The sequence below is a fragment of the Monodelphis domestica genome, chromosome 7 (genome assembly GCF_027887165.1).
Source record: "Monodelphis domestica isolate mMonDom1 chromosome 7, mMonDom1.pri, whole genome shotgun sequence".
Classification (NCBI taxonomy): domain Eukaryota; kingdom Metazoa; phylum Chordata; class Mammalia; order Didelphimorphia; family Didelphidae; genus Monodelphis; species Monodelphis domestica.
In genome coordinates this window covers 32331980-32357364 of record NC_077233.1, presented here as the reverse complement: position 1 = coordinate 32357364, position 25385 = coordinate 32331980, and the positions used below count along the sequence as shown (strand labels likewise).

General features: G+C 42.6%; 1 protein-coding gene across 4 annotated transcripts in view; it reads left to right on the top strand.

Moving 5' to 3' along the window:
• The window catches only part of FRMD4B (FERM domain containing 4B), a 395155-nt gene that overhangs the window by 283455 nt on the left and 86315 nt on the right, over positions 1-25385 (top strand). For all 4 annotated transcript variants that reach the window (XM_007500068.3, XM_001372543.5, XM_007500069.3 and 1 more), the window contains 2 exons: positions 22639-22695; positions 23737-23759. In XM_007500068.3, coding sequence (XP_007500130.2) covers positions 22639-22695; positions 23737-23759 — 80 coding nt within the window. The remainder of the gene's footprint in view (positions 1-22638; positions 22696-23736; positions 23760-25385) is intronic.

Sequence of the window (25385 nt, the reverse complement as noted above, 5' to 3'; positions counted from 1 at the left end):
GGAATTAGGCTCTGAACTAGAAAAGTGGTCTAGGGAGTACTAAGGATACATGTGTATAAGAATGGGGCTCCATTGATTGATTCCCCCCCCACCCCCACTGAAATGTAGTTACCTTTTTCAAGTAAGAACATTTCTTGGCTAAATCAGTCAATCAGAGTGAACAGGGCCTGTACATCCCCTTTAATCAATCAAAGTCATTTGTGAGAGGCTTGATTACATCCTTAAGCAATTTGTATAACAGAAAGACCACTTCAGAACCAGATAAAGTCTGAAAGCAAAGCAGAAGAAACTGAGTTTTACCCTGAGCCCAGGAAAAAAGCAGCAGCCCAACTGCCAGCAAACAGATAAACAGAAGATAAGACTGAGCTGAGGCAGAAAAGAGAGATATCAGGGAGGACCATTTAACTACTTGCTGATGCCCACCAGCATACCCCTGGGCTGAGGAAAATTCCAAGAACAAGTCTGCTCTTTTGCCATTTCCTCTCCTGGTCCTTTCCTAACCACAAACAGCCAGGCAAATTTCATCTTTTCCTCGGGCATAGGTTAAGGAGAGAGAAAAGGGAGACAGATCAACAGTGCCAGACAAGGTATGTTGGTGAGAATAACAAAGAGAAGCCATAAGTATTAAAGGGGTTCAGGAAAGACTTCCTAGAGGTGGAATTTTAACTGGGACATGGAAGAAACTAGGGAAGCTGAATAGTAGAGATGAGAAGGGAGATAATTCCAGGCTTGGGGGACAGCCAATAAAAATGTGCAGAGAAAGTGTCATATGGAAGGAATAGCCAGGAGAATCCTATATCATGTAGAAGAATGGGGTATAAGAAGACTGGAAAGGTAGAAAGAGGCCAGATTATGAAGGGCTCTAAGGAATGCCAAACAAAGGAATTTCTATTTGGTGTTGGATGTAAGAGGTAGCCAGCAGTTTATTTAATGGAGGTTAATGTGTGCTTTAGAAAGATGGATTTGGGGAGCAGCTGGGTGGCTCCATAATTGAGAGCCAGGCCCAGAGATAGGAGGTCCTGGGTTTAAATCTGGCCTCAGATACTTCCTAGGTGTGTGACGCAGGGCAAGTCACTTAACCCCTATTGCCTAGCCCTTACTGCTCTTCTGCCTTAGAACCAATACAAAGAAAGGAAGGAAGGAAGGAAGGAAGGAAGGAAGGAAGGAAGGAAGGAAGGAAGGAAGGAAGGAAGGAAGGAAGGAAGGAAGGAAGGAAGGAAGGAAGGAAGGAAGGAAGGAAGGAAGGAAAACAAAAAAAAGAAAAAGATCTCAGAAGTTCTTGCCAGCTCTAAAGGTATGATGCTATAATTCTGTAGATTAGTGCAGTGATATCCCAATAGCCTTGTTTCCTACCAAAGGAAAGGAAGAAAGGAGTAGGAAGAGATTTTTACAGGGAGTCTCTTGGAATAGTCCAGGTGTGAGATGATGAGCAGTATCACAGAAAAGAAGGGAGCATATTGTGAGATGTTGTGAAGGTAGAATGACAAGACTTGACAATTGATTGGCTTTGGGGGATGAGAGTGAGGAGCTGAGGATGATACAGACATAAACTAAGATGTTTATGGACTTGAAGTAATGAATGTCTCTCTGCTTTCCATTTATTTACTTTGTATTTCCAAATCAAGGGCAATATTTACCAATGTGCTAATTTTCTTCCAAACAAAAGAGAAATCAAGAGTCATATTTAAACATGAAAAACCAACAAGTATATGGGAAGGACCATGAGGTCTGGGAGAAAAGAGGGGGAAAAGTTTTGTGGGGTAGAGATTTTCTTTCTTTTTTTAATTTAAAATTTTCTTTATCTTTTAATACTCTTGTCTTCTATCTTAGAATCAATATTGTGTATTCATTTCAAGGTAGAAGAGTGGTAAGGGCTAGGCAGTTGGGGTTAAATGACTTGCCCAGGATCACACAGCTAGGAAGTATGTAAGAAGAGGTCAGTTTTGAACCCAGGAACTCCTGCCTCTAGGTCTGGGTCTCTAGCCACTGAGCCATGGAGCTGGCCCCAGAAAAGATTTTCTTAATCTTGACCAGTAGCTTAACACCAATTTCTAGCACATAACATTTCTGAAAACAGCCAGTGAGCAACAACTAACCATCTCCACATTCCATATATGTAAACTAGAATAATGGAATGTTAGAATTAGAAGAAACTATATAGACCATCACTTCCTTGACTTTCCCATTTTATAGCTAGCAGAGTACCAAAGAGGACCAAACTGATTTGCGGAAGGTCACACAGATGATGTGTCAAAGGTAGGATTTGAACCCAGATGCCCAGATCCCATAGTCCCCATGATGATGTTTTGCTACTGCTTCCCCTACACATACAGACATGAGGATATATGCCCAAGTTCATTTCAGGGAAACACCCCAACTGAACTCTAAGTGGTTTTCTTTTAAGTAAATAGATCCACATATGCCACCCCCTCCACTCATACCCTCATGTACCAATTGGCCCTCATTGTACCCCATCAACCTTCCAATTTGCCAAAGAAAAACTTAATTGGGATTAAAGCGTTAACTTTGTGGGGGATGGGGATTGGTCTTTGGGCTGGGCCAGACCTTGCCCAGGACTAAACCAAAGTACACACTTAACTTTTTAAAGAAAGCATTATATTCATGTTGTCTTGAGCCGAGCTGTTGATCTGGGTTTCTAGGCAGCCACTATGTTCAGGGTTCAGCATAAATAGATAGCAAATCAAGGTGGGAAAGAACTTGTTTCTATTGTAGCCAACTCTATCTAATTACTTTCTCCTTTCTTACCTAATAATCCTAGTTTTTATGTTCTTTAGATGAGGAAAAGGAAACAATAAACCAGCATGTCAGTAATCTCATTATGGTGGTGCATATTTATAATTATTCAGCTTAGTTTTGTGTGTGTGTGTGTGTGTGTGTGTGTGTGTTTGTGTGTGTGTGTGTGTGTGTGTGTGTGTGTGTGTGTGTGTGTGTGTGTGTTTCACACCTTGTTATTCCATTTCTGGACCAGAGACCTTATTTGGCTTGGGCTTTCATTAGCCCATACAGCAAAGCAGCATCTCAGCCCTTCTCCCCCCATAAGCTCTGCTAGGTGGCATATTGTCCTTCATGTGCCTCTTTAGGGAATAAACTTGGTGATGGTGATGGTGGCTGTCCTAGAACTCTCTTCCCACACCACTACTACCTTCTCTCATCGTGGTATGGATGTCACCTTGACTTCTTAAAGGCTATTCCAGCATAAACTCAAGTAGGTTTTCTTTGCTGTGTTGGAAAGCCTTCAAATAGGACAGGCAGACTGGGCTTGCTGTCCCAGAACCAACCTGACTGAATTTGTTAAAGTTCCTCTACAAGACGGCCACAAAGTAATGAATTCCTTGGGCTGTGGCGAGACGTGGTTTTCTTCTGTGTACTCAATCTAAACCAGAGTCTTTGGATGAAGTAAAGAGTGCCAGACTGGCATATTCAGCTAATTAAAAGCTCTGCAGTGGAGAGTAATTGATCGGTTTACATATTATATAGGTTGCCTACCCTCCATCAGTTAAATTTACTCAGGCCCTGAATCCCCCTGGAAATCTGGCCTTAATGGAGTTGTGGCCTTGAAAATGTATCTTTATATGACACTGAATGCAAACTACACCCTAGTATGCTGACAAGAAAGCATATGGAGTGTGTAAAATGAAGGCTGGAAATGTCCTGCAGAAAAGAAATATTTTAAAAATTGACAATCAGCCTTGTCTAAACAATGTCCAGAAAAGTCTAAACTCTTAGAAGTCTAATTTATTGCATGATTATTCCCAAAGAGAAGGCCAAATTCTTAAAAGGGAACCAAAATAACTTTAATTCCTCTCCTGTTCGCTAACTTTAAAACACCTGATGGCCCTGAAGCTTCACTTTAATGTCTAGAACCCAAACTGGCAGCAGTAATTTCAGCATCTGACTTGAATTGGCTTTCTTTCCCTTCCCCCAATAATATGTCTATCATTGGAAATACTATTAACAAAGGGAAAACAGAGGAGAAATTGGGGTCATAACACCAATAGATTTATAGCTGAATATAAATTTAGAGGTCATGTATTGAAAGTGTCTCCATTATTGGTACAATAGATAGAGCAGCACCCTGCCTAGAGTAAAGAAGAGTTGAGTTCAAGCCCATGAAATTTAATAGCTATGTGACCCTGGGCAAGACACTTAACCTCTCTGTGCAGCAGTTTCTTTACCTAAAAAATGGAGATAATAATAATGCCTACATCCAAGAGTTGTGAGGATATAGCTAATAATTATATAAGTGTACATAACAAATATTAAATGAATGTTAGCTATTATTATTGGTTGGTAAGCTCTTTGAGGGCAGGGACTGTCTTTTGATTCTTTTTTATATCCTCAATCCTTAGCACAGTGCCTGGCACACAGTAAAGCTTAGTAAATGGATTTTTTTTTTAGTACTAATCCTTATCTTCTGCCTTGGAAATAATATAAAGTATCACATCCAAGGCATAAGAGTAAGGACTAGGCCAGTGATGGCAAACCCTTTAGAGACCAAGTGCCCAAACTACAATCCTCACATTGCATATGAGCCTCCCCCTTGCCCCAGACAAGTGTTATGTTTCAAACCCTAAATTTTTGTTCGAGAAAGATCTTCAGGGAAGAAGCTTTCTAACTCCTGAATCCAGAGAATGAACTGTTTGCAGAAAGATATCTAAACCCTTACACTACAGGAAGATCCAGAATGAACAAAAATTTAAATCTTGGATTTTATGAAAATACACAAGAGAGGGAGGAAGTGCTCCCATTGGACTGCTGGGCATAGGATTGATTGATGTGAGAAATGTCCTCAGGTGTGTGTGACAAGGGAGAAGGGAGCAGCCCCTTCCAGCAGCCATACCATAGGATCTCCAACATGGAACTAGGCATGAGAATTAAGCGACTTGCCCAGGGTGCCCCAATTAGGAAGTATCTGAGACCAGATTTAAACCCAGGACCTCCTGACTCCCTACTCACTGAGACATTTGGCTGCCCCCTTAATAATATTGATTGATTGATTTAGTATAAGACAATCCTTTTCAGAAGAAGCCCAAAGAGGAATGATTTTCGCTCCCAAGGTCACACTGGTCCTAAGTGGCAGAGCCACCATTAAAGGCATGAATAATCCAAAGGCTGGTTAATTATCCCCATAAACACCAAAAGTTGGCTATTTGTGGAAGAGGACGGGGCAGGGTGTGCATACCACTGAACAGCTGTACCCTTAGCAAAGTCACTCAATGCCTGGAAAAAAAAAAAGGTGGAATGGAGCCAGAAAAATCTCTGAGCCCACTTTACAATTTAAAATGTTATATTTTCTGTTCTTATTACATAATAACTAGAAAGATGTTTGTATGCCTTGTACCACACCGGCGAAAGTAACAATCCACGGGCTGCTTTTTTGTTATACAGAAAAGAAAACATGCCTCTTAAAGACTATTTCCCATATGTAGAGGGATCGTTGCCTTCCCTGTCTATAACCAGACCCATTTGAAAAGACAACATAGTTCTCTGGCCGGCAAATTCTGTTGAGCTAAGAATCATTCATGGCTAGTGAGCTGGAGATATTCTGTGCCGTCCAGCAACAAGAGAACGGACTATGTTTCCAAACTGAAATGCAGTCAGTAACCCTCGACCTTGGCCAAGTTGGCAGAGGTTTGGTCATGCAGTCCTGTTTGTTTTTCCTTTGTGCCTTACACTTTGAGGAAGCCGTAGCATCTTTATCCCCATTGGATTTCAAGACCACAAAAATATTTTCAACCATCAGCCAGCCACGAGGCTGAATTAGTGGCAAGAAGGGTTAGCTGAAAAGATGTGAGCGTGGATCCTTTCTAAAACAACTGGCAATCAGAAGACTAGTGTTTGCTAAGTGAAGTCACTGACCCCAAAGCCAGCTTGAGTCTTATGCTGGGCGATGGGCCAGTTGGGGACGCACAAAGGAATCTGATATCCTGCTTTAAAGAGCTCTTAAAGGCTTCATAATCACCGGTTTACCTTATCCCGGGTCCTGCCCAGTTTCTTTGCATTCAGCAGTTGAAGACAGTCTGTCCTGAGCCATGACTTAGAAAATCAAAGGGAATGTTTTATAATAATATAGTGATGATGACACTAGGGATAGAGGCAGTGGACAGCAGGGTAGATAAAAGGCTAAGCCTAGAGTCAGGAAACTGAGTTCAAATTCAGTGAGACATTTACTAGGTATGTGACCCTGGGCAAGTCACTTTAATCTGTTTGCTTCCATTTCTTCAGCTGTAAAATAGGAGTAATAATAATACCTACTGCACAATGGTATAACAAGGATTAAATGAAGTAATATTTGCAAAAAAAAAAAAGAAAAGAAAAGAAAAAGCACTTAGCACAGGGACAGCTCATGGATTCAAATCTGACCTCAGATTCTTCCTAGCTATGTGACCCTGGGCAAGTCACTTAACCCCAAATGCCTAGTCCTTACCACTCTGCTTTAGAATGGATATTGATTCAAAGATAGAAGGTTAGGTTGTTTGTTGTTGTTTTTTTAAAGCACTTAGAACAATGCTTGGAACATAAAATAGGTGCTACATAAAAATGCTTATCATTTCCTTTCCTCCTAATAATACCCAGCATTTATATAAAGTGTTAAGATTTGCAAAGTGCTTTATAAATATTATTATACTGGAAGGTAAGTACTAATATTATCCCTATTTTACAAATGAAGAAACTGAGGGGCATATATAATATCACATAGCACTTTTATTCCCGTGGGTCCAGGAGCTGTCACATGGAAGATCTCTGCTAGCCCCACCATATACCCTTAGAAAATATATAACACAGTGTCAGGGTTCTCTCCATTTGATAGGTGAAGAAACTGAGGCACACAGATATTAGAATGACTTGTCCAAAATCATTGGTAAAGATGATGGCAATGTATATTGGCATTGTTCACAATATGGTCACCCAAAGACTTTATTGAGAATTATTGAAATCCAAGATGATGGCCAAATCAAGGGGATCTAATGCATGTGGAATTGCCTCTGCCAAATTTGCTTCCTTGAACCAAATATTATTTCAGCATCATCTCAAATGTTAATGATCTACCCAGAGATAGCAATTTCTTGAATTAACCTGAGTTATTAAAAAATAATACATCCATCTGCCTTAAGGATTTGGAAGGAGGTAGGATAGATATTATTCCCATTTTATGGATGAGGAAACTGAGTGCCAGCAAGGTAAAACCACTTACCTAAGATCACTCAGCCAGGTAGTATCAGAGGCAGGACTTCAGCACAGATCTCCTGCCCTACTAATCAAGCATTCCTTGAACTATACTATACCAGCTTCCTTTAAAACCACTATAGTAAATGTTTGGAGAGAGAGCAGAGACCCAGCAGCCACAACCTTCATCTGGATATACAAAATCATAAATCTCAGTGACTTAGAAATCAATGGACTTGAATAACAGGGCTCTACAAGATATTTTCTCAATTGGTTTTACAAATTAAATTCCTTAGTACATTGAGTAGCAAGGCAAATATTGGTATCCCTGGGGACTAAAATCTTGGCTTTCTAAAGAAATATAGCAGAAGGACTCCCAAGACAAACTTATGTTTTAACCCCGAAATCCTTGAAATCCTTATGAAGACTGCCTGCAATAAGTGCATCTACCTTATCTCCTCTCACTTAAAAAAAAAAAAAACAAAAAAAAACCTCTTTACCTTCTGTCTTAGGGTCAGTTCTAAGACAGAAGAGTGGCAAGGGCTAGGCAGTTAGGGTTGAGTGACCTACCCAGGGTCACACAGCTGGAAAGTAATCTCACTCTCTTCTTAATTCCTTAAGATCTTTCCACTGAAACTTAATGACTTCTTTCATTCCTATTCTTTGAGGTTCCTCACTGGTTAAAAGTGGCAGCCTGTTCATACCCACTGGGAATGACTCTCCATTGCCCTTTCTTTAATATTCATTTTTAAGTCTTCTGAAACTTTTTGGTTCCATGGCTAAGTGATGTGATGCTGTAAAAAGGACCTCATTTCACATTAATTCTGACTTCTAGAAAAAATTTCACTTAGTGGACAGTGTTGGGCTTGGCGTGGGAAAAGCTTGGGTTTGAATCTCAACTCTTATTCTGTTAATTTTGTGACCTTGGACAAGTCCCTTAACCTCTTTATGTTCCCCTAGTGTGGATCAATGGAAAGTGTGGTAAGGAGAAAAGACCAAGCATTTATTAAATATCTACTATATGCCAGCTAAGTGACTTCCAAATACTATCTCCTTTGATCATCACAACAACCCGGTGAAATTGGTGCTATTAGTAGCCCCATTGAGGAAATGGAGGCAAATAGAGCTTAAATGATTTGTTGTGGGTCATACAGCCAGTAAGTATCAGAAGCTGTTTTTGAACCAGCAGTCTATCTACTGTGCTATCTTTCTAGATTTGGAGACAGAAGATGAGTTCAATTTTCTGTTCTGCCACTTATGACCTTTGGGACTTTGACCAAGTTGCTTAAGCCCTAGACCACAGTTTTCCAGTCTGTAAAGTAAGGAAATTGAATTAGAAGACTTCTCAGCATTCTTCTAATTCAGCATTAATTCTAGAATCCTATGACTGTTCATAAATCCATTGTCATTCTCATGGATTGATAGTGAGGGTAATTCCCATACAGAAATTTCCAACAGTGGCTTCCATACAGTGAGAAGCCAGTCAATGTCAGTATTCTTCCAGGGGAAATCTTCCAGAGATAAGATTATCAATTCCTAACCTTTCTTTCTTTTTTTTCTTAAACCCTTACCTTCCATCTTAGAATTGATACTAGCTATTGGTTCCAAAGCAGAAGAGTGATAAGAACTAGGCAATTGGAGTTGAGTGGTTTGCCCAAGGTCACATAGCTAGAAAGTGTCTAAGGCCAAACTAGAACCCAAGACCTCCCATCCTTAGGTTTGTCTCTCAAGCCATTGAGCCATCTAGTTGCCCCTAATTCTCATCCTTTGTAATGGGAGACCAAAATAGCTACACATGGACACTACTATAGGTTGTAAGCTCTCCATTCAACCTACTGAAAGAAATGACTGATTCTTTAGGAAACTGGATTGTAATCTCCTTGAGGACAAGGACTATTTTTTGCCTCTTTTTTGTATCCCAAGCACTTAGCATATTGCCTGACACATAGCAGGCATGTTTAATTGATGGATGAAAAAACTAGGATAGTTTCTGATCAAGATTATCTAGATGTCAACACAGGTTGATTTTAAATTCCTCAAGAGATACATAGTACCCAGGAGCTTTTTGTTGTTGTTGTTGTTGTTAAATTTGGAAATTTTTAGTTAATTAATTAATTTAGAATATTTTTCCATGATTATAAGATTCGTGTTCTTTCCCTTCCCTCTCCCCATCCCTTTCCGGTAGCCAACACGCAATTCCACTGGGTTTTACATGTGTCATTGATCAAGACCTATTTCCATGTTGTTGATATTTGCACTTACCTGGAAGTTTTTGATTGCCTTGTTATTGTTATATAGGAAGAGTTTTCTAAATGGTTAGTAATTTGGCTGATTAGGCAGGATTCAGTCACCCAATCAGCCAGCATTAGTGAGTCGCTACTATGTGTCAGGCTCTGTTATTCAAAGGGATACAGAGAATGAAACAATCTCCACTCACCAGGATCCTGCCCATGCATTCCAGAATAAATACAAAGTAGTTCTGTACCAGGCATGTTGGGTGGGAGGGTCCTGGAAGCAAAGGGGATTAGGGAGGATTTCCTACAGAGGGTAAGTGCTTGAGCTCCCTCTTGAAGAAAAAGAGAGAGATTCTTGTGAGACAGCTATGGGGAGGAGGGAACACATGCCAGGCATGGAACCTGATCAGTGCATGGGCCACAGAGCAGGAGATAGAGTGCCCTGTTGTTGGAACATAGAGGAGGCTGATTTGGCTGAATTGCAAAGTCTGAAAGGTTGGAAAGGTAGGTTAGGACCAGGTTGAGAAAGCCTTTAAAATCTAAACAGAGTTTTGGGGTTCTTTTTCCCCTAGAGTCAATAGGGAGTCAAAATTGTATTAAGGAGAGGAATATGGGCAGAATTAATTTTATTTATTCATTTTTAAACTCTTACCTTCCATCTTAAAATCAATACTGTGTATTGATTCCAAGGCAGAAGAGCAGTAAGGGCTAGGCAATGGGGATTAAGTGACTTGCCCTGCGTCACACAGCTGGGAAGTGGCTGAGGCCAGATTTGGACCCAGGACCTCCCTTCTCCAGACCTGTCTCTCAATCCACTGAGTTACCCAGCTGCTTCTGGCAGAGCTAATTTTAAAGAAAAGGTAAGAGGAAGATTGGTGGCTTGGTGGCTAGAGCACCAAGTCTGGAATTGGGAGGACTGAAGTTCAAATCTGACCTCAGACATTTCCTAGCTGTGTGGCCTTGGGAAAGTCCCTTAACCCCAATTGCCTAGCCACTGCCACTCTTCTGTATTAGGGTTGATTCTAAGACAGAAGGTAAGGGTTTGAAAAACAAAAAATACGATAAGGATTTCTGGTAAAGAGGGAGATCATGAATTCAGTTTGGGATATTTTGAGTTTATGATGCCTCTGAGACATCCATCAAATGTCCAATGGACACTTGGTGTACAGGATTCAAGCCCGGGGAAAGATGGGGTCTGCATGTATAGTAGGTCTGTGAATCATCTACATAGAAATGACAAATAAATTCATGGAAGCCCTGGAGAGAAAGTTTCAAGAAAGGAGACAAGAGGAGAAGAAAGCACAGAAGATCTTGGGGATCTTAGGCCTTGTTCAGGTTGATTTGCTTATCAAAATGCCAAAGTGATCTCATAGTTTCACCTATAAAAGAGTCATCTGGGTGGTGTGGTAGAGAAGAGCACTGAGCCTGGCATCCAGAACACAGAGTTCAAGTCCAGCCTCAGACACTATCTAGACATGTAGCCTTGGACACATCACTGAATCTCTGTCGTAATTTCCTCAGCTGTAAAATGGGGATCATGATAACAATTACCTCCCAGAGTGGGATAATTTACAAAGTGCTCAGTACAGTGCCTGGGACATAATAGATGCTAAGTAAATGGTAGCTATTATTAAAAGAGGAACGCATCAAGGTGTGGTGGAAAAGTGTCAGACAGAGCCACATTGCTGGCGGCACTCCTGAGCGCTACTTGAACCTGATTAAAATGTAATTGGGGAATATTTAACAAAATAAAAACACAATAGAACATGGGTAATGTTCATATGTCATCTTCTAAGTCAGTGAGTAGCCCACAGGAATCCTTATGTTTGGGTTAGTGGCCCCACTTCTATTTGACTTTGACGCCACCTTTTTAGAAGCCTGTAGACCTGAATTCGATTCTTGTCTCAAACACGTACTAACTATGCTGTTGTTGTCTCAATCCTGCCTGACCCATCACAAAGATACTGGTTTGCCATTTCCTTTTCCATTTAAAAAACTCATTAAAACTCATTAAAAAAAAACAACTCTTATCTTTTGTCTTGGAATCAATATTGCATATTGATATTATTAGATAATTAATAATAATTAGATAATATTAGACACATGGGGTTACAAGTGACTTGCTCAGGGTCACATAGCTAGGAAGTATCTGAGGCCAAATTTGAACCCAGTACCTCCCATCTCTAGACCTGGCTCTTAATCCACTGAACCACCTAGGAGCCTTGCCTTCTCTAGCTCATTTACCAAAGTAAATATGGTTAAGTGACTTGCCCAGGGTCCCGAAGCTAGTAAGTATCTGAGGCCTGGTATTAGCTATGTAACCATAAACAAATCATTATAATCTCTGATTCTCCATTTATACATCTGGAAAATGGAATTGACAATAGCATCCACCTCAAAGGGTGGCTCTTAAGAATCAAATGAGATGAAGCGCTTTCTAAGTCTTAAATTGCCATGTAAATGTGAGCTAAAATTATTTTAACTAAAAGGAAATACAAGAGTAACCTAGATGGCTCATTGGATTGAGAAACAGGCATAGAGATGGAAGGTTTGGAGTTCAAATCTGGCCTCAGACACTTCCTAGCTGTGTGACCCTGGGGAAGTCACTTAACTCCCTTTGCCTTATTCTTAGCCCTCTTCTGCCTTAGAAACAATACACAGTGAGGGTTTTAAAGAAAAACTACTGAATATTGATTCCAAGGCAGAAGAGGGGTAAGGGCTAGGTGGTGGGGTGAAGTGACTTGCCCAGAGTCACACAATTATAGTCTACAGTATCAATTCTAAGACAGAAAGCAAGGGTTTAAAAAAAAACAAAACACTTTTTTTTAAAGTACTATAGCATGGAACCCCAAATATTGAAATAGAATCCAGATTCAATCAGTGAATGGAGGTGGAATGATGTCACCCTGGGAGCCTGGTTTAGAAGCTCACACTGGTATGGGAAGGAACCCAGAGCACAATGGGGCATATTAGTCCCCTCCAGGATCAGAATGAGAGAAATGTGTTTAATTAGATGCACAGTTACAAAGGCTGGCCGTTGCTGACCGGCATGGCAGTGTTGGCCATCTGCTTCCTTCTCTCCCCCTCTTCTCCCATTTTCTAGCTCCAGCGGTCCCTTATTTTCTTGTGAGCATCTCGCATCTACCCCACACACCCCCTTTTCGGAGGACTCGTTTTCCCCTAGAATCTTTCCTGCTACCAAACCAAATTGCAATTCTGCATCACTGCCAGAAGCATTTAAGCAATTAGAATGCTGTAATTAATGTCTACTGTGTTTGTAATCTCCTAATGGGCCCTGGGTAAATGCAGAAGTTCAGAGCAGGGCCTGGGTGTTTGTTTAATGATGGTTATTCATCTGTGGTCCAATTGTCTCCCGGCTGGATTTGCCAGATGTGGCTGCTCTGGAACTCTAGTGCCGAGGGAGGCACGGTGGTGCCTGACCTCTGTAAGCCTCCCAACCTGCCTTGGGCCTCCTGCTTCTGCTCAGAGGTCCCCCACATCTCTCCTTTCTAGGCACCTCTCACACATATTTACCCCCTTGCTTGGAAAATGTATTGATTCAAGAGTTACGCCAGGGTGAGGAAAACATCTAGATGTTGGGAGGAGGGAAGAGAGAAATTCTTCACAATTCGAACAGGCTCACCTAAATGGAATAAGGAGAGAAAGTGTATAAGACTAGAGTAACTGCAGTACTATCTCCAAAGTATACAAGACTAGACAGGAGGTTTTGGGGAGGTGGTTGGAGATTTAGGAGTTGGGGCAGGAATTGTTGTTTCCTTTCTTCTGTCTCCAACCATTGGCACAGTGCTTGGCACATAGTCATCTAGTCAAGTTAACAAGCAGTTGGTTGGTTGTTTGTTTTTTAAACCCTTTTCTTCTGTCTTAGAATCAATACTAAACACCGTTCCAAGGCAGAGGAATGGTAAGGGTTAGGCAACTGAGATTAAGCGGCTTGACCAGAGTCACAGGGCTAGGACATTTCTGAGACCATGTTTGAACCCAGGATCTCTCTTGTCTTCAGGCCTTCTCTCTATCTACTGAGCCACCAAGCTGCTCCTCAAAAAGCACCTGCTCTGTGCCAGGAACTGTGCTAAATTCTGGGGATGTAAGAAAGAAAAAAAAATCCCATCTCTCCAGGATAGAGACAACTATGAGCACAACCATGTACAAGCCAAATATAAAAAGGATAAATTGGAAACCATCTCTGAGGGAAGGCACTAGGATTAAGGAATAATAGGTCAAATCTGGCCCCAGACACTTCCTAAGTGTGTGACCATAGCCAAGTCACTTAACCTCCATTGCCCTTATTGCCCTTGGAACCAGCACTTAGTATCAATTCTTTTTTTTTTTTGAACCTTTCATCTTAGAATCAATACTGTGTATTGGTTCCAAGGTAGAAGAGTGGTATGGGCTAGGCAATGGGGTTTAAGTGACTTGCCCAGGGTCACACAGCTGAGAAGTGTCTGAGACTAGATTTGAACCCAAGACCTCCCATCTCTGGACCTGACTCTCAATCCACTGAGCTACCCAGCTGCCCTCCCCCCTTAGTATCAATTTTATTGGAACCAATACTTGGTATCAATTTTAAGACAGAAAGGAAGGGTTTTGTTTTGTTTTTTTAAGCCCTACAGAAGATTTTTTATATTTAATTCTGGAGGCAATAGGGAGCCATTGAGAGTTTATTGAATGGGGTGGGGGGGTACCATGGTCAGAACTGCACTTTAGGAATTTCCTGGCACTTAGTGATTTTACTTGACTTAACTTGAGCCTGTGAATTTATATAAGCTTATCCTCAAAGTGGTGATCCTACCCATGGAGCATTTTTCAAATGATGTATCCTATTGAGGAAGAGTGGGGAAAGTTCATCTCGATAGAAATGGTGGAGATGTTTCACGATCCTGATGTTTCACAGTTCTACTGTATGTTCTGTGGAGCATCAGCTGCCATCAGCGACAACATGGAAGTGGGAAACATTGGAGTCTATTTGACCCATTCCTTGGTGCTATGGCCACCTAAACTTCAGAAAAGCTCTACATCGAAAGCTCTTACTTTTGACTTCCTTCCAGTTTTCTCTCTTTAGAACAGAAGTGACCCTCAGCTTCCTGCTTATAGCTTATCTGACAATTACTTACCATTTTCCTCTTGTGACCCAATCCAACATGAGAGAAAACAATTAAGGTCATGCTCAAGCCTACATGCCAACATCAGGAATCCTGTGATGGTTTTGTGCCAATGGGCAGCTCCCATGTCTGGACTAGTAGTATGTTCCCTCCTTCTCTCTCATCAGTAACTTGGACTCCAGAGGATGAATGTCATTGATTCAAACCTGCGATTGTTTTTCTTGTACATCCTGTTCTCCTTTAAAGAGACTTGGAGTGAATTTCAAATTGCAGCTCATGTCAGAGCCTAATTTTTTATAGATACATTTCAATGAAATCTGATTTGGGGATTTTACAAATAGCCCTTGAAATCAGATTTTTTGTGTCTCCACACTTTTCCATGTGGGAGCTTTAGGTCTAGAACCTACATAGTCTTTTCTTTTCTTTATTTAACCCTTACTTTCTGTCTTAGAATTAATACGAAGTAGCGGTACCAAGGTCAATGGTAAAGGCTAAGCAATTGGAGTTAAGTGACTTGCCTAGGATCACACAGCTAGGAAGTGTCTTGAGCCACATTTGAACTCAGCACCTCACATCTTCTGGCCTGGCTCTTTATCCACTGAGCCATCTAACTACCCCTATGTGGTCTTTTCCCAAGACACAAAATACCCAAAGGAAAACTCAGGAGCAGAATGACCTACTCTGATTGATTGCTTAAGGTAGAAAGAAGATTTTTATAGGATATTCTGTGAAAGAAGACTAGGGACTTCTGCTGGTCTTTTAGTGCTCACTTGCTCAGTTGTGTTTGATTCTTCATGACTCCATTCAGGTTTTTCTTAGCAAAGAGGGTGGAAGTGATTGGGCATGCCAATCCAACTCATTTTATAGGTGAGGAAACTGAGGTAAATAGGATTAAGTGACTTGTCCAGGGTCATACAACTAGTAAGTATCTGAGGCCAAATTTGAGCTTAGGAAGATGAGTCTTTATAGAGTGCCATGTTTGGCACTCTATCTACCATGCCTCCTAGCTGCCCTTCTTTTGGTCATTTTCGATTATACTAATTCTGCCCTTCATATAGGTTAAGCCATTTATCTAGCATTTAAGAGGTCAGCAGAAGGAGGTAAGCTGGGTAGCACAGAGAATGGAGAACCACTTCTAGAAATGGGAAGTCTTGGGTTCAAATTGGCCTCAGACACTACCCTGGACAACTCACTTAACCTCATTTGCCTGGCCCTTGCTGTTCTTCTATCTTAGAATTGGTACAAAGACAGAAGAGGGAGAGAGAGAATGAGATAGACAAAGAGAGAGAGAAAGGGAGAGAGGGAGACAGAGAGAGAAAGAGATAAGGAGGCATGATAGAGGACTGGCTATCGGGCCAGGAAGTTCAGAATTCCATGACAGGTACTAACTACGGGCAAAGTCACATGATCTCTCATTGGCCCTCAGCAGCTCTCTAAGACTAAAAAAATTACAACAAATGTCTAGATGGAAGGAGTTGCCACTTGGGCATTCCCCATGCCAATGAAGAAGGGTAGAGGGAAATAAGAGCACTTTAAGGTTTGCAAAAGGCAGTAAGGTGGTCCAGTGAATGGAGGGCCAGACTCAGAGTGACTCAAGTTCAAATTCTGGCCTCAGACACTTAATAGCAAGGAACCGGGGTAAGTCACTTAACCCTGTTTGCCTCAGTTTCTTCAACTGTCAAATGAGTTGGAGAAGGAAATGGCAGACCATTCCAGTATCTTTGCCAAGAAAACCCCAAATGGGATCCCAAAGAGTTAGGCTTGACTCAATAACAATGAGATTGGCAAAGGGTTTTTCATACTTTATACCCATCTCATTTGATCCTTTCTACCACCCTACAGAATACTAAAGAGACCATTTTACCAGTCACTCAACTCAACAAGTCTTTATTAAGCACCTCCTATATACCAGGAATGGCGCTAGACCCTGAAGATAAATAAAACAGTCCTTGTCTTCAAGAAACTTATGTAAAAATACCTGGGTACAAAGTCAGTATTGGTAATTTTAGGGGAGTGTGGTTGGGGGGGGGGTCATTAACAAGCTGGGGAAGGATTAGGAAAGACCCGAACTGAGCTTTGAAGGAAACTAGGAATTCTAAGAAGTTTATAGGTTTGGAGCAGGAATGATTATGGAATTTAAAGGGCTTCTCTGTGTCAAGGGTCTGACCCCAGGTTGGCCTTTGGATTTTCTTCCTAGAAACAGATCTCCAGAACCAGGAAGCACATAGGTCTGGGACTCTTGGCAGATCGTTATAGGCAGCTCTCTAAGAGTTTAAAGTAGCTGAGGCTGTGCTAAAAGGTTCCTGGGAAAGGGAATTCCCTCACCTAGAAGTTCTCTGTATCAGGGAAGTCCCAGGTCCAGTTGATATCCCTATCCAAGTGAGGAAGTGAAATACATTTTAAGCACGGAAGTGAGGGGACAGTCAGAGCAAAGATCTAGAGATTGACTAGGTTAAGTCACACAGCAAATGCAGTCTCCAACAGGATTTGAACCCCAAACTTCTGGACCCAAGTATTCCACCACATGGCCTTTTATTATTTCTTCTTCTTCTTCTTCTTCTTCTTCTTCTTCTTCTTCTTCTTCTTCTTCTTCTTCTTCTTCTTCTTCTTCTTCTTCTTCTTCTTCTTCTTCTTCTTCTTCTTTCTTCTTCTTCTTCTTCTTCTTTCTTCTTCTTTCTTCTTCTTCTTCTTCTTTCTTCTTCTTTCTTCTTCTTCTTCTTCTTCTTCTTCTTCTTCTTCTTCTTCTTCTTCTTCTTCTTCTTCTTCTTCTTCTTTCTTCTTCTTTCTTCTTCTTCTTCTTCTTCTACTTCTTCCTCCTCCTCCTCCTCCTCCTTCTCCTCCTCCTCCTCCTCTTTACCTTCTGTCTTAGTATTAATCCCAAAACATGAGTGGCAAGGTCTTGGCAATTGGGATTATTAAGTGACTTGCTCAAGGTCACATAGCTTGGTCTGAGACCAGATTGGAACCCCAGTCCTCCTGACTCCAAATTTGGCACTCTATCCACTGTGCGGTCTAACTGCCCCCTTCCTCTTGTGCCCATAGAATGAATCTACAAGATTTTTCACAGTGCTTAGATGTTATTTCTATGGTTCTGGGAAGAGACCCCACACATGGAAATGGAGGCAATGCCATGACCTTGGTTTGTTCCAGAAGACCAAGAGGCCACAGACAATAGCTAATTGCCATCTTGGAACTCAGACCCATGACCCAGAGGGTGCATCAATTCCATACTCCTTCTTACCCTAAAGTTACAATCCCCTGAATGAAGGCAGTCAAACACAACTCCCTGGACTCTGTTCTCACGGGGGAAATGATTCCCAATTATTCTTGTGCACTGAGCCATGTCATCTGATTCACTTCTTGAGTTCTCTTTGTCCACTCTTGGCAGTCTTAGTCATACTGAAGGATCCCATTACCTTTGCAGTTCAGAGACATCTCTTTCTCTCGGTTGTAGTAACCAGGTGTGAGCTCATTCCCTGCTGGCAGTGAGCCCAACCAATGGCACACCAATCCTTCCGTCCTTTGTAGTTAATCCATGAAATTCTCCAGTTCTTTCCACGTCTTAATTAACTTTCCACATTCTAAGTCTTAATTAAATTTCACCACATTCTGGGGAAGAGTAACTATTATTAATCTCCATTTAAGATGGTCTAATGAAGACACACAAAGGAAAAAGTGACTCTCCCAGAGTCAGAATGAGTCACCCAAAATAAGTTACCAATCAGAACCCTAAAACTGTCTGAGGCCCAAAGGTATGCCTTATATGACCGTGGTTTGTTCCACAAGTCAAGAGGCCACATAGTTCTCTCAGTGGATGGAGAGCCAGGCCTGGAATCAGGAGGACCTGGGTTCAAATCTGACCTCATATACTTCCTGGCTATGTGGCCCCAGGCAAGACATAAACCCCATTGCCTAGGCTTTGCCTTTCTGTCTTACAGATGTTACTAGGCTAGAAAATAAAGGTTTGGTTTTGTTTTTTAAATACTTATTCCTTTCCCCCTTCAGAAGGCAAGAGTTGAAAAAAAATTGTCCTTTCCCTCAAGGAATTTGCCTTCTACTGAATAGAACAACATGCACATAGAGAAGAAAAGAAAAAATATATATATTTGAAGCCGTTCCAAAATAATTCCCTAGGCAAAACTGTGCATTCATTGTTCAAAACCAAGCCTGAATATCTCCAGGGTAAAAGGGGGATGAGGTGGGTGTTGTTTTCAATATCCATTTTCATTTCCAGCTCTCTTTAACAGCTTCCATTTAATATCCTCTCTCAAAGATTTCAGCTTTTGATTGACTTTTCTATTGCGAGCAGAGGTCATCCTTCTGAAGTTCATTTTTCGAACTCGAGCTTGGATCATATTCTGATCAGAGTGTTTCTCATTTCCCTGTTCTTCCCCCCCACCCCCTCCTCTGGGAGCTTCTTCTCTTGGAACTTATGGAATTTCACTTTCCTCAAATTTCATTTGATAGTCATGCCAGGCCCATTTTTGCATTTATCGCTGGATCTTTTTTCATCAGGTTAGGAAATTATGACCTAGGTGCTGAAAGACAGAGATGACAATTGATTCCTTCAGTCTTTCCCAACTCCCTTTGATTTTTTAATCAGCCTCTATAGATCCAAGAAGAGCTTAGAATTCCGATGTTGCAGAAGTGACAATCCCCCCAAAACAGCAAAAACTTGGGACCACGTTCTATACTTAGGGATATGGACTGGGCTCCCTAAAAAGTTTCAGAAGCAACATCTAGGTGCTAGAGGGGTGAACAGACTTGCTTTCATTTTGAGATCTGAATGAAGATTGATAATTACCATGATGCTAACACTGGATACATGTGTGTGTTTTAACAACATGAATGAAAGGGGAGATTTAATGGAGGAGGAAAAAAGCCCTTTCACAAATCCTGCTTGAAAATTCTGGATTCTCTCCCTCTCCTTCTCTAAGCCCTACTTCTCTCAACCTGCCAATTACAGATTTAGCCTTCAACTACATGATTTTCATCCCTGGATGCAATTACCTCAATCCCTTGACTTCCCTCCATGTCATTTGGAATCGTTCTAGGAAAATCTCCAACCCCCAGCTAACAGGTGGTGGGTAGGAGGAAGCTGAGATGCAGGACACATTCCCAGGACCTTTGCTTCTCAGTTCATGCTCCCCTGTTAACAAGCTACACATTCAGGTGGTCCTTGTTGATGACTTAAGCAAAGAGAACATATCTTGTGGAATTGTTTTTTTGAGGGCTCAAGTTGTGGTCTGAAATCCACAGAGGGGCACATCTTTTTCTCTTCTCTTCTCTTCTCTTCTCTTCTCTTCTCTTCTCTTCCCTCCTCTCTTTTCTTTTCCCTTACCATCCACCTTAAAATCAATACTAAGTATTGGTTCCAAGGCAGGAGAGTGGTAAGGGATAGGCAATGGGGGTCAAGTGACTTGTCCAGGGTCACACAGCTAGGAAGTGTCTGAGGCCAGATTTGAACCTAGGACCTCCCATCTCTAGGCCTGGCTCTCTATCCACTGAGCCACCCAGCTCCCCCCAGAATTTTTCTAAACAAGTATTGCACCCTCACTGTATATGCTGTGGTTAGAAATAATGTATTCTTGCTGTTTCCATAGATTTATCTCTAAGTGTGTATATAAACATAAATTCATAGTGCCCTTGTATATGTGGGTGTATGTGTGTTTATGCCTACATATTCATTTTTTAGGACTCAGACTAGTGCTGAGCCAGATGGGCAGGAAAGGGTGGGATTTGATCTGCAATTCTGAAGGGATTAGTGACACCAATGAGAGCAGAACCACTGGGTGATTTTCATAAACAAAAGATCCTTTAGGGTCTGGCCCTTAGTAGGTACTCAAGAAATACTTAATGAAATTAATTGACAATTGGATCAAAAATTTAGAGCCGGAAGGGACCTTAGTGGCCATCTCCAAGAAACTTCAGCTCAAGGACAGAGTGGAAATTAGCTATCAGTTGATAAACATTTATTAGTGCTTACTCTGTGCCAGCTCAGGGATTCCAAAGAAAAGCAAAAGGGGTGGGAGTGGGGGTTCCTGCTTTAAAGGAGCTAGCGTTCTAACTAATCAACAAGCATTTATGAAGAATCTCTGGCTCCTACCCCACTGCTTTGCAGAGCTAGAAAGTCTACAAGTATTGTGCATAGCACAGATTTTCAGACTTTTTCAATGTAATGATCTATTATGCTTATTTTTTCTCTCTCTCTTTTTTTAATGCTATAGAATGAGTCTCTGAGATTCGGAAGGGTAGGGATATTGGAGGAAACTATGATAATGTTTTTAAAAAACACTCTTTTTTTTTTAAACCCTTACCTTCCATCTTGGAGTTAATACTGTGTATTGGTTCCAAGGCAGAAGAGCAGTAAGGGCTAGGCAATGGGGGTCAGTCAAGTGACTTGCCCAGGGTCACATAGCTAGGAAGTGGCTGAGGTCAGATTTGAACCTAGGACCTCCCCATATCTGGGTCTGGCTCTCAAACCACTGAGCTACCCAGCTGCTCCCCAAAACACTCTTTTTAAAGAGCCTATCATGTGGATAGAGAACCAGGCCAGGCCTGGGTTCAAATGTGGCCTCAAACACTTCCTAAAGCTGTATGACCCTGGGCAAGTCACAACCCCAAATTGCCTAGCTCTTGCCTCTCTTTTGTCCTGGAACTGATAATAGTATCCATTCTAAGACTGCCAGTAAGGTGTTTTTTTTTTTTTTGATAGCCTATTGTGTATTTGATTATTGGAGATACAAAAGCAAACTATTGCAGGTTGGCTAGAAGAGTTTACGACCTGGGGAGACTGTACGTTAGGGAGAAGGGGGGGACTGTGTGTTGGAGGGGGAGGTAGCTATGGAACCAAAACAAAAAATAAAAAAATACAGAACTGAATCCAAAAAGGATTAAAGTATTTTAGAAAATGAGGAACTGGTCATAACGGGAAACCAAAAAAGGTTTCATGTAAGAAAAAACTGAAAGTTCTAAGAGGAAGGGGTGAGGAGGGAATGCTTTCTAGCTATGGGAGATTGGCTCTGACAGGGGAGAAACTAGATTAAAATCCCACCTGTGATACTAACTACCTGGGTGACCTAGGGCAAAACACAAGCCCCCTCAGCCTCAGTTTCCCAAACTAAAAAAATGAAATTAGGTCTGAGATCCCTTCTAGTTGAGATCTATGGCCCTAACTATTGGAAGGAGCTAAATGGCTCAGTGGATAGAATACTGGACCTAGAGTCAGGATAGATGAGTTCAAATCTGGCTTTGGATACTTCCCTAGTCATGATCTAGGACAAGTCATTTAACCCCTGTTGGCCATAATCCACCGGAGATGGAAATTTGGTCAAAAATCCCCATGGCTTGTATGGTCCATAGTCAGGAAGAGTCGGTCACAAACAGGTATTAAAGCTACCACACCAGGTGCTTTTTATGCTCCACCTTGCTTTTTCTGGCCAAAGAGTGAGAAAATCTCTCGAGATTAAAATTCCCCAAACTACCCTGTCCAAAACCTCAATCGCAAAGGAAGTTCAATGGGCTGGACGCTTTCGCTGTAATATTTCCAAAAGCGGCACGCTGACACGCTTTACCTGCCAGGTTAGACATATCGATTCCAAGGTGTCCCCCCCAAAAGTCTGATCGGTTTCATTGTACACGAACTCATTTAACCTATACAGCAGAGAAATATTATCTTGGGGAAACAGTGGAGCGCCAAGCAATCTGGCAAAACCTGCAAGGCTCGGGGCGGCGGGGAGGTGGGGGTGGAGGAGGAATTATAGGAGGAAAGGAGTAATTCACTTTAAGGGGACTCCAAGCCTGCCTCTTCCAGAATTCTGCTCCCCGATCACTTTCCCTGAAGTTGGTATGTGCTCAAATCCCTGACCGGGGTGGTAAGGCTTTAATTTGGGAGATTTTCTGTGGCTCTCTTTTCCTCCCTCACTGTCCCCCCCTCCGTTCCCACCGCAATGGTACAGTCCACGGAAGGTTGTAAGCAGGAGGCGCTGAACGGTGACCGGGGCTCGGACTGGGCGGCCGGGGGCTGCGGCAGCTGAGGAAGCTGAGGAGAGGTCTGGGGATGAGCTTCGGTGACGTTCTCTATCCTTTGCCCACAGGGCCAGATCGAGGTAGAAAGTGAAACAGTCTTCAAGTTAGCCGCGCTCATTTTGCAGGTAAGAGCTCCCCTCTGGCTTGCTACCTCCGACCTGCCCCTCCCTCTCCCCACCACCGACCCGTACTTTTTTTGCTGCCTGCAACCAAAATGTGTGCATTTCCTGGCACTTCATGGGCTTGCAACCCTTTGCTTGCAGCCTGAAACTCGAGCCTGTCCTGATCATTGTTAGATTGCTGAGCCCTCCGCTTGCAACGCTCCCTCCCCCTGGAATATCCTCGTCCGGGAGGGATCGGGCCGGCAAATTCCGAGTGTGGCTCCTTGGTCTTGGCTTGGAGGAGTTTGCCGAGTAGTGTGTGGGGTGCCCGCTGTGTGCTTTCTCTCTGATTGTAAATGGACAAGTGTGAGCCCCTGCTTTGGAAACGAAGCCAAACCGAGAGCCAACAAACTCTTGGGAGAGAACTTTGCCGTTCTTTTTCTTGGATTCTCGGGCTTCGCAGTTGGTAATATGTAAGTGCTGCGCTGACAATTCATTCAAATACCGTCACCTTCGCCTGCCTTCGTTTCTCTTTTGAGTCGGACGAACCGATTCCCCCCTTAATCCTTGAAGGTTCCTTTAACCAGAAAATACGCCAGGTTTTTCCTGCTGCCGTTGGGAATAAGAGACCTGTATGTGTTTGGCGCCTGGCTCCCGGGGGCTCATGAAGGCTGTTCCCAGCCCTCGCGTACAAATGTATACAATACAAATTTAGTCAGCCGGGCTTGAGAAATGAGACTTCATTAGTAGTGCTTGCTCACCAATTCTTGTCTCTCCATTTAACAATAACAAAACCTGGCTGTCTCGGGGCCAGATTCTCCTCCCTCGGAGCCCAGCCGGAAGACGCTCTCTTGTTTGAAAGCATGCATGCTTCCCCAGGTCCTAACCTTTGCTAACTCTGCTGCACTGGAGGCTGCACTCTTAGTTGGGAGAAAGTAGTGCTGGGGGGAAGGGGGGGGAAGGAATGGGAGCCCGCAGGATTGCTCTGATCTGTTGGATGTTCTACCAGTGAAATGGCAAGAACCCCGTTTTCATTTTGTTTTCTGCCTCCCCTTCTCTTCGCAGGAAGCCAAAGGGGACTATACCAGGTAAAGGCTGCCTTTTCTTATGCTGATATAACTGAGGTGGGAGAATGCGTGGGGAACTTTGCCTGGACTTCTGAATGGGTTTTTCTGCCACCTTTACTTTTGTGCTTGGGGACTAGAAAAGGTCCTTTGGGGAGGGCAGGAGTGGGGGGAAGGGCGGTCTGTAATAGGAACTGAAGATGATTGGGGGGGGGGGAGGAATCAAAAGATACCAATAAGAATTTTTTTTTTTAAAGTTAATGGACGGAAGCACCTCTCTGGGACCTCGTGGTTTTTTGTTTTGTTTTTTGAGAAATTATTGAACCAAAAGAATGGCAGCAGAATCAATCAGAAGGCAGATTGCCATCTGTAGACTAGAGAAAGGCCTCCCGGAGGATATTCTTTTGAATTCCCATAGAAAGAGATCTGGGCTTTCTGTGACCGAGGTGGGGAGCTCTAAGGAGGCTGAGCAGCTTAGGCGTGGTGGTTTTCCCAGCTCTGTGACAGTTCCTGGCCCTCTGAGGGTCCTCCGAGGTGGAACTTAAAACAAGATTGTCGTATAAGGGTGGGCAGCACCCTCGGTTTAGAAGGAAGGCGCCCCCCTAACAATCCTGCCTTTGAGGAGTCTTAATGTATGCACTGTAAGCTAAAGTTCCCTCAGCTGCTGGGAGTGGAGCTGTCGGCTGCTTTCTCTCCCAGCTGCCCGGCAGGGGCCTCCCCCTCCATACACTTGACCTGACAGTTGTATTGTTCCCTGGTGTGGGACTGAGAGGGACTGCCTGTCCTCCAGTGCCTCGGGGCCCCGCATAATCAGCCTGGGCTTAGCCTGAGAATTTCTTTTCTACCTGTTGATCTGCTTTCTCTAAAGCAGACTGGAGGAGGGAAAAGTCCTTCAGCTGCAGCCAACTCTCACTGACCACTGACAAATTTCAGGAGCATGGCCTGAGACCTGTTAATGTTTTACTTCTCACAGCAGTGTACTTTGAAATACAGATGACTCCAGTGGCTGATAACACAATAAACAGCTTCCAACTTTTGAGTGGTCAGCCATGTCCTTGGGGCAAAGCGTGGGGCAGTGGAAAGAGAATTGGGTTGGGAAGGCATCTAGGTGCCCCCCTCCCACACCCCCAATGCCTGACTAAAACAAGAAGTCAAAACCTGGCTCCATGTACTTTGGAGTTGTGCAACCCTGGGGATGGGGAGAGTCATTTAGCCTCTCAGCCTCAGCATCCTCATCTGTAAAATGGGGCTCATAATCACACAGATCCCCAAGGCTCATGAGGTTCAAAGGAGATTGCATATGTAAAGTGCTTTGCAAACTATAAAACAAGCCATTATTGTTATTAATTACAGCTAGTTCTGCCACTTCCCCTGTATCTCATTTTTGTCTTCCTAATTCAAGTTCCTGGAATGAATTAAACACTTGGATAAATTGTTGGCAAGGAAATCACTTGACCTCCTTATGCTACAGTTTCCTCAAATGTAAAAATTTGAGAGGTAGGATATGGATTGGGGCTGGGGGGGGGGGGGGGGCTCAGTGGATTGAGAGCCAGGCCTAGAGACAGGGAAGTCCCGGGTTCAAATTTGACCTCAGACACTTCCTAGTTGTATGACCCTAGACAAGTTATTTAACACCTATTGCCTGGCCTC